This window comes from Maniola jurtina, chromosome 20 (assembly GCF_905333055.1).
Source record: "Maniola jurtina chromosome 20, ilManJurt1.1, whole genome shotgun sequence".
NCBI lineage: Eukaryota > Metazoa > Arthropoda > Insecta > Lepidoptera > Nymphalidae > Maniola > Maniola jurtina.
This window is the reverse complement of record NC_060048.1, coordinates 425,104-441,080: the sequence shown is the minus strand read 5'-3', so window position 1 is coordinate 441,080 and position 15,977 is coordinate 425,104. Positions and strand designations below refer to the sequence as shown.

Sequence of the window (15,977 nt, the reverse complement as noted above, 5' to 3'; positions counted from 1 at the left end):
GAGCCATCGAAATGCAACAGAATGTGTACCTCTGCTTCATAGATTATGAAAAGGCATTTGATCGGGTCAAACATCAAATTCTTATGGATGTCCTCAGAAAGAAGGGTTTGGAAGATAAAGATCTCCGACTAATAGGAAACCTCTATTGGAACCAGGAAGCAGCAGTGAAAATAGAGGGTAAACTCTCGGACTGGCGGCCAATAACCAGAGGTGTCCGACAGGGCTGTATACTATCTCCATTACTCTTCAATCTGTACTCTGAAGAGATCTTAACAGATTTACTAAGTTCTATCCAACAAGGAATTAATATAAACGGAGTATGCGTAAACAACATCCGATATGCTGACGATACAGTACTGATTGCTAATTCTGCCACCGGACTGCAACAGCTGCTTACCGAAGTATCAAGAGCGGGAGAAGCTAAGGGCTTATCAATTAATGTCAGTAAGACGAAGGCAATGTTGATTTCGAAGAGGCCTGAAAGTCCCTTCCGTCTGGAATTGAGGGACCAGAGCGTGGATGTGGTCCCGAAAATGAAGTACCTGGGTAGGTATTTCACTTCGGATCTGGATCACCTACAAGAAATAAAGTGCCGTATTAGCCAAGCCAAAACCATGTTCCACAAGATGTCCAAAATCCTCTGCAGCAACAAATTACAGCTTGAGCTGAGATGCCGCCTTGTAAAGTGCTATGTCTGGTCCACCCTCTTGTATGGTTGTGAAACTTGGGTTCTCAAAAAGGAAGCAACTAACCGCCTACAAGCTTTCGAAATGTGGATCTACAGGAAAATGCTCAAAATAACCTGGAACAGTTTTACACCGAACACTAAGGTACTGGAATTGGTCCACAAAGAGAGAGAACTCATGTCCACCATCATGCGAAGGAAGCTCGCTTTCTTTGGGCATTTACAGAGAGGAGGACAATTCTCATTCCCAAGATTAGTTTTGGAAGGGAGAATTGCAGGCAAAAGAGCTCAAGGTCGCCAAAGACGTAAATGGTTGGACGATATAAGGGGGTGGACAGGGCTTAGTTACCCGAAGTTGAAAGAGGCGGCTTTTAATAGAGAAGCTTTTCGGATGATGATCGCCAAACTTCGTTTCGAAGAAGGCACGCGATGATGATGATGATGGAAAAGCAGTAGGTAATTTTCCGTTTTCCCGGCATATCGGCAATAACGTTCATGGAAAAGCAATTAATGCGTTTATGAGAGGCAGTTAACTAACAGGCGGTTACTGCATGGGAACGTTATGGGACATTTCCACCATACGCGTCCTTGTAAATTGCCCGCGCGGTATCATAATAAATATTTTTATGGGTTACTTACTGTAGGTATAATATGCGTTAGTTAGCCTTTCTTTTAATAAAGGGGAAATCTTAAGATACCCAATGTACCTACAGGTATACGGATATCTTTAAAACAAGAGTGAATAGGCATCTTCTAGGTAAACGCATCTCATCTTAGGCCACATCATCACTTTCCAATTAAGTTTCCATCAGGTGTGATTGTGGTCAAGCGCTTACCTATAAATTATAATGAAAAAGCTTTGAGTGCGTTATGAAAAAATCTCAAGCATGCAGGTTTCTTTACGATATTTTCCTTCACCATTATAGCAAGTGATATTTTAATTGCTTAAAACGAATATAAATTCGAAAACTTATTGGTGAACGGAATCGAACGCCCGACCCCCAAATATCTTAACCGTGAGGCTACCACGTCGCTAATGGGCTAAATATAGGGGTAATAATATCATACATTTCACCCGTCATCCCCTATTCCTCGGCACATTAGGTCGCAGTGAAACAGAGTCATGTTTACAGCGCATCACAGGTGCGATGGTTAATGTTACGTTTACTTTATATTTAGGGGTGCACAGTTGAAACAACCAGTACAAGTATTTATAGAAGGTAAAGGAGTAAGTATTTCTAAATATAATATGTAGTTCTATAAATTCTTAAGTATGGTTTGCCGGGAAGAGATCACTACAGTAAGTAATAAGGTCGCTCTCTTCATCACCCGCTAAGTACTCTGAGTTTTCTTATCAGGCTCATAGTTAGCGATATTTTTTTTAAACTTAATTACTATTACATAATTAGTAATTACCATTTAAGCGAAAAATCGACGGATGGACGTAGGGGTGGGTAACCAATTCTTTTGTTTGAGACAGTCAAAGGGACGATTAAAAGCCAGTGAACCGTGGCCAAAAGAGAGCACTTTAAACTTAATGGCTCACCGGTTCCATTGTCGTACGAGATACAAAGGGTTGACGGATTTATTGCCATTAGTAAAAGTGACGTTACAAAGTTGTACAAGATCAAAATGCATTTAATTTAGGTATCAAATTGTTTAGAGCTTTCAATCACGTTTCTTTAAATTTTAAATGCGTGCTGTTACTGGATAGATAGATGATAGCCTCATTTAGTACAAGTTTTATATAAAGTTTAAACCATTAATAATTATTATTATCATTATAATAAGTACTAACTGACTAAGTAATTGTTTATTCAGTAAAATAATAATTAGGTGAACTAGAATGTTATTACCCGACAAAAGTATAAACGAGCGTAGAACACGGGTTTATTTTAAACCTTATAGACACTCCACAAAAACCAACAAAACACCAATTTAACCATCACTTAAACTTGTTTTATTTTGTAGATTCAATGTTTTTGAATGTGTCGCACTCAGTCATTCTCTAACATGGTACCAGAGGATAACTGAGCGTTATGTGCGAGTAAGATTTAAATACTATCCGAGTTATATCTTTTGCCAGACTTATAAGAATAGTTTTGTCCAAGACTAATCAAACCTCGGAACATAACACAAGGTTGTACGACTTATGTTTTAGTTACTACGACGTTATGAATACTAACCATCTGATCTAAGCAAATATGGCAAAAATTTCACAGTTATCCTCCTTAAATTAAAAACGTGTCGCCTCGAACAGTGGACACACGCGATTCCGAGAATATAAAAGAGATTCGCGAACCACAGTCGGCATATTTCCTTCAGGGGAGTTCCACTACATTAACCACTAATTTTGGAGGGGAGAGGTAAGGGGGGGGGGGGTCCCAATTATAACGGCAATCATAAATACCTCGCCAAGAAGTCATCGAACCAAGAAATTGTTTAACTTTTAACGTCACCAAAATGGTTCGTTGGTGTATGTGACTATAATTCAAGCAAAGTTTAATAACTTATTTTATAGTTAAGTACCTAAATTGGTCGGAAGATAAGTGACGATGTAGCCTTTCTCTTCCTTCAATCGCTTTGCAACAGAGCGACGGATCGACGTAATTTTTGCATGGAGACCTAGCGGTCACATAGGCTACTTTTTAGCTCGAAAAACCAAACAGTTCGCACGGAATTTTTAAAACCTAAATTCACGTGAATGAAATCCCCGGCATCAGTTAGTACCTATATCGGCAGGTAGGAACACAAAAAAAAAGCCAAGTGCGAATCAGACTCGCGCACCGAGGGTTCCGTAGGTACTCGGGTAATTTTTCCGACATAATACATTTTTCGGGCATAATAGTTTTTAGACAGACAGACAGACAAACAGACAGATAAATAACAAAGTAATCCTATAAGGGTTCGGTTTTTCCTTTCGAGGTACGGGGTTCCGTTCCGGGGGGTCCGTTTTTAATTGTTAAGTACATTTTTCATTTATTATGATTCTAATAAATGAAAAAATGTAACAATTAAAAATCATAATCAACGGCGACGCTTCAAATTACTCGATAAATTTTGGATCCCCTCATTAAAACAAATAAGGAAAAACGTTAAAAAACAGGAGTTTTAAAAATGTTCCGCCATTAAAAATTTGAGAGCTCAGCTTTTCTTTTACACGAAAAACTTCAACAATTAAACGAATTGAGACTTTAGTACCAACTCAGCAATACAAAGCGCGGATTTAAGACTAGTACAGACATGCGACTGTCTTGGCCTTCGAACGGTGCATGTGCAGTGATAAAATGAATGTCACTTATGATAATATGTCAAGACTCTACCACAGCACCGACCGGTCCGGAAATCATCCGAAAGTAAGATGATCCGAGATATGGTCGGCCTCGTAAGAAACTCAAAGTCATTCAGCGAGCGATGGAGAGCTATGGTTGGGGTATATCTACATGATAAAACCAGAAATGAGGAGATCCGTAGGAGAACCAGAGTAATCGAAATATGTAGCTTTAATAGATTTGGCTGAAATGGACGTAGATTCAGCCCCGGATCTTAAATTATTTAGAGGCGGGGCAGAAACTAAAAAATGCCGCCGGCCTCGCCCGACAATATTTTCACGTTAAAAGCGCGGGCGAAGCGAGCGCGTAGTTTTTTACAATATCGGCCAAGGGAGGTTAATGTCTCAGTTATTTTCGACAGCCCCCGAAATCAAATTTAGGTATTTACAATTTGATAAAACGAGCAAGAATTTTCCTTTCGACCCTGGCTCTCCCCGGATTCATGGAATTTTGCCCGGCTTGTCACCGACACCACTGCGTCTACCAAGCTTGAATTTGCCTCCCGGTGCACGGCCTCCGGCCGGGGCTGCGTAGATTATATCCTAAAGTAACACATAGATTACTTTTTAACCGACTTCCAAAAAAGGAGGAGGTTCTCAATTCGTCGGAATCTTTTTATTTTTTTTATTTTTTATTTTTTATGTATGTTCCCCGATTACTCAAAGACCCCTGGACCGATTTGGAAATATTTTTTTTGTTTGAAAGGGTATACTGTGCAGGTGGTCCCATATAAATTTGGGAAAGATCTGATGAATATCTTCGGAGATGGAGAACAGAACTCCTCAATAGATAGGAGCAAATTGCTCGCGATCAGTGTAATAGCTTAGTAAACAGTAGGGTTTTAACTGGGCATAGCATATTATAGTACAGTGGGCCACTAAAAATTGTGAAATAAAAAAAATTCAAAAGAAAAATAAAACCGACTTCAAAAACCACAAACACTAAAAAGTAAAAAATAGCTTTTATTTAGCTACACGTGTAATGTACCTAGGTATGAAGTCGGGCAAGCTTCACTCTTGGATTTCTAATTTTGTTTTAATATGCTTGCTCGACTTCATACCTAGGTACATTACACGTGTAGCTAAATAAAAGTTATTTTTTACTTTTTAGTGTTTGTGGTTTTTGAAGTCCGTTTTATTTTTCTTTTTTACTCCGGCAAATCAAAGAGCTCCAAGGGGATTAAAAGATCTATACCCACGCGGATGAAATCTCGGACATTAGCTAGTAGTTAAAAAGTTATACCTATTATATTTTGGTCTCACACCTGTAGTTGGCCTTATTCGATCGCGCCTTAAATGTTACTGTCCGAAAGTTTAATTAAGAGTACCAGGGGAGACTCGCGCAGCGCAAATCAAATTCATTTGCATCTTTACAAATTAAAACGCGGAAACTTTGCCTCGCTGCCGCCGCGCCGCCGGGGAGCACTAATGATTATGAGATTTTATTCGTCAATTTGTTTTTTTCCTTATTTAATCCCTTTTACAAATAGCTCATTGGTACTTATAGCTCATTGGTACTTATAGCTCATTGGTACTTATAGCTCATTGGTACTTATAGCTCATTGGTACTTATAGCTCATTGGTACTTATAGCTCATTGGTACTTGTAGCTCATTGGTACTTATAGCTCATTGGTACTTATAGCTCATTGGTACTTATAGCTCATTGGTACTTATAGCTCATTGGTACTTATAGCTCATTGGTACTTTTGGGAGTTAAATCATTTGTGTCGTTAAAAGTTTGTACCTATACTGAGTTTTGCTTTCTATGTTCTTAAAAGTGTGTGAAGTCCGCCTCCTATTGGGAATCTGAGGCTCGGTCCCATGGCATGCATCTCCAACTTTCCGGAGTTATAAAAATACCAATTGTTTTAATGAAGAAAAATGTCGTTGGGAAATCTGTATGCCTGATATCTGTATGTATCTCTATAATGATCTCAAAGGGGTGCCAAGTCTGCTAATTCGCAATTGTCCGGTGTGAATAGGAGGAAAAGAAAAAGAATTTGAAAAGGAGGCGGATCTCTTTATATTATACTAGGTTATCATCAATTGATCTAGTTTTCAGTAGGTAATAGTCCTGAAGTCTCGTCGAGTGGGAGTATTTATAAAGGGGTCAAGAAAAAGTCCTTGATCCCTTTATTAATACTAACCCGTGGGAAGCCGGGGCAGGTGAACTAGTGTTATCTATTTACTCAACTTTTCACAAAGTGGAGTGTTTGTCAAATAACTTTCAAGCATCTTTGAAGTCCGGAAAGTGCAGTCGAACAGTAAAGTGAAGTGAAACCCGGTCTCAGTGGGTGGTCCGTGGTAATTTATGCATTTATGTGTTTCACGAACTCGGCGATAATTTGCAATAATTACGTTTTTACGCACAAAAGGTATAGTATTAAGTTTATGTTATTGATAATATGGTTATTGGATAATAATATTTAAAGACTAGCTGATGCCCGCAGCTTCGCCCGCGTGGATTGGTCAGATCCCCTGCAGCATCAGGATTGAGGAGTTGGACTCCAAATTTTATATGAAACAATGTCGCAAAGTTCCTCTATCGATTAAAAAAAAAAATGACGCAAATCGGTTCAGAAATCTCGGAGATTTCGGTGTACATAGGTAGAAAAACACAACTCCCTTTTTGAAAGTCAGTTAAAAAAGTAGTCTATGTTACGCCCTGGTCAATCCTCTACTTGTCTGTGAAAACCCCGTCAAAATCGGTCCAGCCGTTCCGAAGCCTTTTCAAACAGACAGACAGACAGACAGACAAAAATTTTAAAAACGTGTGATTCAGTGTTGGTGTCGTTCAAATAACCATATGAGCTTAATATGAGGTGGTTATTTCGAAATTACAGACAGACACTCCAATTTTATTTATTAGTATAAGTATAGATAGCAGATAGAAATGAAATGAGTTGAAATGAATTTATATATTTAATGTAGGGCAACTTATGCCACTTACGATGTTATGTCAAGACTACCACCACAAGCACAGCTGCCACCACACCCGCAGTCGTGCGGGGCCTTGTCATCAAAATATACATTTTTCTAAAAAAATATACGAAATGTGCACATTTCACACTTCGAAAGTTAAACTTCCCGGACAGTATTACAACTGTCCAGAAAAGTAAGTATGCATTTCATATCATAAGTTTGAATTTAGAATAACCTTTCATCCTGAATATATTGTATTAATATAATTATATTTATTCTTTAGCTTAGATGGTTTGAATTAGGAACTCTACCGTTTTTTTTTTTAAATAAATTTACTTACTTGTTTCATTTTTTGGAAAAGCACTATACATGCCTGACTGGGAGTATCTTTCTGGCCTCGTGTTATAGACGTCCTCGCCAAGGCTCGGCCGTCTAACTCACACTCGACCAGAAAACGCTTACTTCCCGGTCTCGTACTATTGTTAAAGATTTATCCTATTTTGCTGGCTCGGGACATAGTTTTTGCTGAGACTTTCAAACGAAGCACGAAAGCAATATGTAACGTTGTCAGATGCAAGAGGCGGCTTCGGGAGGGTCCCGTATGATTTATTGGTTGCGGAATTAAAATGTTGCGTCGCTAAAGAAGTGTGCGGTCATTGTGATAAAAGGAGCGGGCAAATAATAAGCGATTAGTAGGTCCCTCGTAGGGATTTACACACGCCACGGTCTTGGGCCGCCTAAATTCAGCGGCTCCCTGCGACTCGTTTGATGTAGTCTGTCCACCTATAGTAGCTCCTTGAACTAGCGGTCTTCTAACGCTGCGCTTTCTTACGCGAGGTCGCCATTGCAACACCTGGGACTCCAAAGATTATGGGTTTTTTTGAACTAAGTATGTGCCTTGCCCACTACCCTTTAGGATCTTATTATTCTAAGAAACTTTAAATTCCAGCCTAGTTTTTATACTACACGAAGGTTTCCTTTACTGAATTACAAGTAACATCTTTTTACAGTCGGATATACTATCCTTTTTGCTCAAAAAGTTGTAAGTATAATAAAAAATGCGGCCTCAAATACATTAAAATAATTAAATCTCAAAAGAATTTACAAATTGAAATGATTGAATAGGCAAAGTTTTTTTTTTTAAATTGAGGGTGTAGACTAGCACTTGGCTGCAATCAGACCTGGTGGCAAGTGATGATGAAGCCTACGATGGAGCCTACAAGATACCTATTCACTCTTTAGATAAAGTGTCTTGAATCCTGAACCTTTAAAAATTATGTTTTTCTATATAATTTATACTTAGAATTCTAATATTATAAGTGAACATTGTTCTTCTGAGAAATAAACTCTTTAAACCTAGGGCCCACGAGTATCGGCAGAAAGTTATAAAATCGCTACCGCTCGTAATGAAACTGCAGCCTAACTTATATAAAGACAAACGCAAGGTGTTAACAGAGTTTATCAGATGGATTGCAGGATTAAACGGATCTCGACACGGCTCTTTTAAATTAAACCATTTTTTCGCTTCATTGCCTTCATAATTTATATCTAACGTGTTTAATCTGGGATTGTTATCAAGGGACATAGGTTCGAATCTGGGATCGGGGACATGCACGTATGAATTATTTCAACGTATGTGAAATAAGAAATTATCCAATGACTAGATACAATGTCTTCGTCAGCGTGGATTTAGTCTTTTAAAAATCCCGTGGTGACTGTTTGATTTTCCGGGATAAAAGTAGTCTGTGTGTATCCGGGATACAATCTAATATCTCTGTACCAAGTGGATCAGGCCCGCAGGCCGCAATTTCGTCTATGTGGATTTAGGGTTTTTAAACATCAGGGACTGTTTGATTTTCCGCGACCAAAACTTATGTACTTCTCCGAGATCTTGCTGTACCAAATTTTGACAAAATTGGTTAAACGGATGGGCCGTGAAAAACTTGGTCTAAAACTTTTCATTTTTAGAGGAGACTCCGTGCTCATTAGTGGCCCAGCGATAAGGGTTGATCATGATAAGTAAGGCATTAAAACGACTTTTTCTCGAAGAAACCTAGGTATTGGTTAGTTCTGAGACGAGCAGAACATAGTGTAATGTAAACTGTAAACCATTACGATTGAAATTATTATAATTGGCAATTAGAAGTAAAATGTGATTGCCAACATTCTTTACGCGGGCTTTACTGATTGCGGTGTAATTGTGGGGCAAGGAAGAGGATTCTAATTGCTTTTGCGCTCGCTTTTCATAGAAGTTAATTAAAAGAGTTCTTTTGAGAATTTCAGAGGGCCATGATTTGTTTGTAAGTGCTCTCCTTACTCAATTAAAGAAACCTTGATTTACGATACCAAAAAGTTCACTGAATCTAAAGGTGCCAAAACGGTGCATATTTTGAGGTCATCCCTGCACGAACTTAAATTCCTTGAAGAATTTTCTTAATAGAAAGTAGGAATCTCTCACTACAAGTGTCTTAGATTTTGTTTTCGTCAACCAAAAATAAAGTATGTAATTAGGTACTTACTGTTTCCATGTTTGCAGGCAGTTTTGTAGATTCAGGTAGAAACTGTTTCAGGAACATTTCTTTCTTTGACTTTTTGAAATTGTGTGCATTTTTGTAGGATTTTAGTTTCAGTTGAACTAGTGGTAGGTATATATACGGTTGGCTTCAGAATTCGAGTAGCAATTTCACGAAACTATTGCATCAAAAACCTGTCGCACTTCAAAGTATAAATGTAAACATTTTTGGGTCGGTTGACAGGATGATTTCAGTAAGATACTGATGTGGTAAAATATCTTCCATAAGTTCAAGCTTTTAAGAGCTTTAAAAATGAATAGAGCTAATTTTCCCAATCTTTTTTAGGGTTCCGTACCTCAAAAGGAAAAACGGAACCCTTATAGGATCACTTTGTTGTCTGCCTGTCTGTCCGTCCGTCCGTCCGTCCGTCCGTTTGTCCGTCCGTCCGTCGTGTCTGTCAAGAAACCTATTGGGTACTTGGCCGGTTTTTTTGAGTAATAAAACTTACCCGATCGCACGGCGCGGGCGCATGCAGCTGCCTCGCCTGGCCTCTGCCCAGCGCTTCCCTCTTGCGCTGCGCGCTGAACAGCCGGAGTTCCTTCCTCTCCTCGTCCGACAACGCGTGGCAGTAGCGGACCTGGAATTATATGACCTTTCATGTTTACAGGTGGACCTAAATTGAAATTCTAAGCTTGTGGGAGGTGCGTTCTGAGAAGCGGTTAAACCAACAAAAGAACCCTTTCAAGAAAATATACCAGGCAACAGAAGGATGGTGGTTTTATACCAAAATTCCTCAGCATTTGCAGACTAAAGCCTTCAAACAGTGCGTGTTGCCAGTAATGACGTATGGATCCGAAACATGGTGCTAATAAGGGGCCTCACCAGAAAGCTGAGTCACTTAGCGGGCCATTGCCCGAGCTATGCTTGGAGTTGGAAAGCCAAAAGTAAAATGAATACTAAAGTTCAGGTATACCTCATTGTCCTGTGGAGGCAGCTGTTGCAGCAGCTGCTTGAGCCGATACCGCTCGCCGATGCTGTTCACGTACGGGACTTTGTCTTCTGGCAGCGCGGAGAAGTACAGGTGCACCTGGAATTGCCACATCGATCATGTTAGACGAGAAATTTTGGATAACTAGTAATGCATTTTGGACGGATAGATTTAGGTTTTTTAAAATCCCGTAAGATTTGGTTAATTTTCCGAGATAAAAAGTATGTCCTGCCTCAGGATACAAGCTATGTCTGTACCAAATTTCGCCGTAAAAAGCTAGCAGACAGACAGACAGACAGACACACTTTCGCATTTATAATATTAAGTATGGATTAGGCTTGGCTGCAAAGACCTGGCAAGTGCGATGATGAGCCTAAGATGCATGGAAAGCGCTTGCCTAGAAGATGCCCTCTTGCCGTCCCTCTCCTCTCGGGCATCTTCCACCCTCGGTCCCCCGGTCGTTAGAGACCCCTCGTGCAGTAACTAAGCGCAGTAGGTTCCGTATTTGGACATATTGGTTCGGTGTCGGTACAAGCTCGCGTCCGTATTGGAATTGTAAATAGAAATAACCACCGTTTGTAATAGGCTAAGAAAATAGAATAAACAGAACAATGTACAATAGTTATGAGTTAGTGAATAGTTTTGAGTTTCATTCCTGAAAATTCCCTTTCCGTAATAATCTAGATAGGATAATTCCTAACAATGTACGTGGCGGAGTAGCCGATTAACCGTCCACTGCTTCACCACGTTACTTGGTTGCGCTTGGATGGAAAGCGCTTGCCTAGAACTTAGAAGAGGGACTCTTGATTTGAAAGTGCACAAAAGTTAAGAGGGTAATTATTGACGCCGGAAGGATGTTTTATATTCTAGCGGTTCGAATTAGAAATGAGGAGGCAAATCACTTCATACGTGTCCGTGGAATTTCAACTGCTTAGGTACGAGTGCAGATCTTTACCTGACCTGTACAATTTGATAGTAGAAAGGTGTAGCAGTAATCTTGTCAAAAAGTTTAACTTTAACTAAAATTGTATCCCTGTACGAAATCACTCGAAAATCACGAATGGATAATTAAAATTTCATTATAAACTCATAATATAAAGTAACCTTTACATAACGTGTCACAATTATAGCAAGAAATGGGGAATTTGAATGGGAATTTTCACTGGCTTTTTAATTAGTTTCCAATGCCTCTATAATGAGTCCTATGATGTCTCTATCTACTCACCCTTCATACTGCCCTTTATAAAATGCATTGTGTATGAAGAGGTTGGTGTGCCAAGCAAGAACAATTGACATATAACGCTGACGCGCGCTGCATTTAAACAAATAAGTTAACTCTTATTGCGTAAGTAAAACCGTTAGTCAATTAAATTGCTGCGTTTGCGCAATCGGAGTGTGTGTATTGTGTTACTATGTCATTATATGTATCAGAAGTTTCTCAATCTTCACGTATTAAGGACTATATAAAGAAATACGGTGACATAGTTCAAGTTATGGAATAAGTAGGTACTTAGTTAGTTTGCATTTGAACAGAAACATTTATAACTTCAAAGTGTATAAATCTAGTACATATTAAGTCTATTCAAAGTAGTGATAGCCTAGTGGTTATTTGGGGCGTACAGAGTTCGATTCCAGGCACGCACCTCTAATATTACATTTATTTATGTGTTTCATACATTTGCTTGAAGCATAGAACACCCCGAAACATAAGGGTATACGCCTAGTAATATCTACTTAGTAAACGGTTGTCCTTGTCCCGCTCAATTCACGTAGAACGCTGTCCTTTTTCGATTTTAGTAGAACGAATATTTGCGTCGCTGCGTATTTAAAGACCATTCTATCTAAAGGATTTATATGTACTTAGTTGTAATATAATATTAGTTTTTTTGCAGCAATGCAGTGGACAGTAACTAATGCATTAATAAATAAGGCTTAACCTTATCGCATGGCGCACAGAAAAGTATCAGTTAGGTGAAAGTTATGGCGGTATTATGAAGTAATCCCATGCTATGAAATATCGCTCTTAATATCCTATCATTTATGAAGAAAAGGAAAGTTATTTACCTAATTATTTACCTCAATTTGTTACTAGTTACTATAATGTGTCTACGCATGTGACAAAGTTATGGAAATGTATTGTAAATTCATGAAAATATAGCCTGAACAAAAAACAGGACTAATTGGTACCTGCCAAAACACAAACTAATGAGTACAATTTTTCACATTTGAAAATGGCGCCGTATTGCCATGATATTGAATTTTTCGAAAAAATTGTAGTCACTCGGGATAATGTTAGAATTCTAACGATATCCCATACATCTAAATCTGTTTAGGCACTGAGAAGTTATAGTGGAATGAAGGAACTCACATGCGTAACTTGAAAACATTACACGCTTTTTTGGGCAGTCGTGTAAAAATACGTTACCTTTGTATATAAAATACTATTGAATTGATTACTTTTTGGATAATCTAAAAGTTGTAAAGTCTTTGCGAGGCAGACTCGCGCACCGAGGGTTCCGTACTCGGGTGTTTTTTCAAACATTTTGCAGGATAAATCGCAAACCATTGTGCATAAAAATAAACAAAAATCTGTTTTAGAATGTACAGGTAAGGCCCTTTCATATGATACCCCACTTCGTATAGTTATCTTACTTTGAAGCACAATTTTAATTTTTTTTTCTGTGATGCATCATGTAACGGTCACAATTAACACAAATTCACGGTTTTCGGATTTATTACTTTACTTGTGCCTTAAGACCTACCTACCTGCCAAATTTCATGATTAGGATAGATCAATGGAAGGTACCCTATAGGTTTTTTTTGACAGACACGACGGACGGACGGAATGACGGACAGACAGACAATCAACAAAGTTATCCATTTATGATATAAGGGTTCCATTTTCCTTTTGAGGTACGGAACCCTTGAATTAGTTAATTCTTGAGAAATAGAAGGATATATTATGTGAAATGAGTTCAATAAACAGTTATGAAGCAGAGCACAGCAATAAATATAGCTAGTAGGTAGCTAATAAAGCCCCTTCGTCGTCTAATGAACGCCTAATGAAAATGATACGTGCGCAGAATCCGAACGTTCCACGGGACGACGAAATTGGCTATATGTATCATTTTGTATCATCCGTGTTAATGATTTGTTACTCAATTCTTGCCATCTTGTTATGGTTATGAATACTGCATAGTAACACTATCTTTTCTATTTTCTAATTTTTAGGATTCGAATCTTCTAAGAAAAAGGAATTTGTAATCAACTTTTAGAAATGGAGGAGTTGTGTTTTTCTACCTATGTACACCGAAATCTCCTTGAAGTCAACAGTGAATAGGCAAGTTCTAGGAAAGGGCGCTCCATTTTAGGCTGCATCAACACTTGCTAGCAAGTGTGATTGCAGCCAAGCGCTAGTCTGTATTGTACACGTTTTAATGGTCAGAATTGTGAGATGTGTAGGATGATACAGTGGTGATAAGTAATTACGTAAACTTAAAACTACGAGGGTTTCACGCGCGCCCAGGTCTGAGAGGAGGCCACAATAAACTCAGTTTGTATCAACTACGTTTGTATGGCGCCTGTGACGGAGAGACCGCATTTAACGTCTGCATAATTTGGGTTCATCTCATGGTGAGTGGCGTCTTCCCAGCATCGTTCCGGGAGTGCCCGGGGCGCCCGGGGAATCATTTAATTTTTTGCTCCGTCGCCCCGCGCCGCACTCTTATTGCTTTATTTTAACCTTAATTGTAAGCACGGGTTCAGTATTCAAGACGTTGGGCTTCATAATGGAGTGGTGGTAGAGAGGAATTTTGTATTCACTTCGAGGAAGTCTTAAATTTAAATAAACAGGCTGTTGTTTTTGTTTGCTGAGATCAGAGGTAACTTGCCTTTATACAGAGTAAGTTCCGTCAGTCATATGAAAGTGTAACTAGTGAATTACTTAGCGGCTTCCATGGATGGCAGCTTGTTAGTTCTAGCCATATATTTCTAACCAATGGTAGAGTCAATAAAAAACGGACTAATTAGACATTTTAAAAGAGTATTTCGTGGCCTAGTTGAAATAAAGCTTAGGTACATACGTATAGGGTAAATTACAGTATAAAAAAGTGTGAAGCCTGCGAATCCGCATTCGGCCAGCATGGTGGACTATGGCCTAAACTAAACCCTTCTCATTCCGGGAGGCGGCCCGTGTTATGAATGGTCCAGCGATGTGTCAAAATGATTGATTGATTGACAAAATAAAGCCATCTAAGTGATGTGAAATAGAAACAACATTGCTATCCTTCACAAACTAGGTTTATCTCCAAATCAAATGTTATTTCTGTAATTTACAACTTGATAATGTAATTTATACCTACGAGAGTTTTTCATTCAAATAATCTCTTTAGGTATACATATGCTTTTGAATCGTTAGCTGAATCTACCATGGATTGGTTCCGAATACATTTCCCACTGAAAAACGAATGTCATCTGCTTCCGAAAAGGTTAAGGGTTAAGGACTCATGTCTGTATGTTAGCGGTTCTTTGTAGGCGGCAGATCTCAATTACGCAAGCCTTCGAGATATTTTAAACGTTCGCACTAATTGCGTCCACGCATCTCCACTGGCAAGCAGGGTTTCCTGGAAGCATGCGGAACACACGGTGGCGGGGATTAAGTGAAGTTGTTCTTAGCTCAGTTTTTGTTCCGCGGATAATTTATTGCGTTGGAATAAACATGTATTCCTGTTTGGACCTATAGACTGGAGTGGAGTGGAAAATATTTATTTCCGTGCGATATTTTTTTGTGGAAGGCTATCATATTATGGGCCCTTTAGCAAAGGGTAGCAGTCGAGCGATTGAGTTTTTTAAAATTCTATTTTATTCAGATACAAGTTAACTTTTGACTGCAATCTCATTTGGTGGTAAGTGATGCAGTCTAAGATAAAAACGGGCTAACCTAAAAAGATACCATACTCTTTTTCATTAACCCCATATCCCTTTGGTTTCTACACGGCATGGCTTTGCCGGTAGGGTGGTAACTAGCCACTGCCGAAGCCTCCCACTAGACCAGACCAGTAATTTAGATATTATAAAATTCTAATCCTCTGCCGAGAATCGAACCACTGCGCGAGGGAGGTCAAAATAAGTTTCTGGTACGATGGCACATAGAAACTGAATATGGAGGAAATAGAATAGAATAGGAGAGAATAGGATAGAAGTTAGAACAGAACAGTATAAAACAGAACAGAGCAGAATAGAATAGAAAAGTTTTTTTTATTCCAGGCTTCATAATAGGTATAGGTATTAGGTAGGTACATGGTGTATATAGGCAATATCGTCTTGTACAGCAGTAGTAGCTAGAACAGATAGGCCACTCAGCTTGTGTTGAGAATCGAAAAATATTCTATGCACAATTTGTAGTAAGTATGTACCTACATTTGTATACCTACTTGTAACACGTCATTTGAGGGAACGGCTTTCATATTGCTCTTTGTTACAATAGAAAATAGGGCATTGTCTAGTCTAGACCCTCAACTATAAAATCTGGCTATTTA

At 38.8% G+C, this 15,977-nt stretch overlaps 1 protein-coding gene across 1 annotated transcript in view; it reads right to left on the bottom strand.

The window, feature by feature from the left end:
* The window catches only part of LOC123875907 (protein espinas-like), a 172,824-nt gene that overhangs the window by 92,801 nt on the left and 64,046 nt on the right, over nt 1–15,977 (bottom strand). The window contains exons 4-5 of the mRNA XM_045922000.1: nt 10,426–10,539; nt 9,961–10,089 (exon numbers count right to left, since the gene is read on the bottom strand). Coding sequence (XP_045777956.1) covers nt 9,961–10,089; nt 10,426–10,539 — 243 coding nt within the window. The remainder of the gene's footprint in view (nt 1–9,960; nt 10,090–10,425; nt 10,540–15,977) is intronic.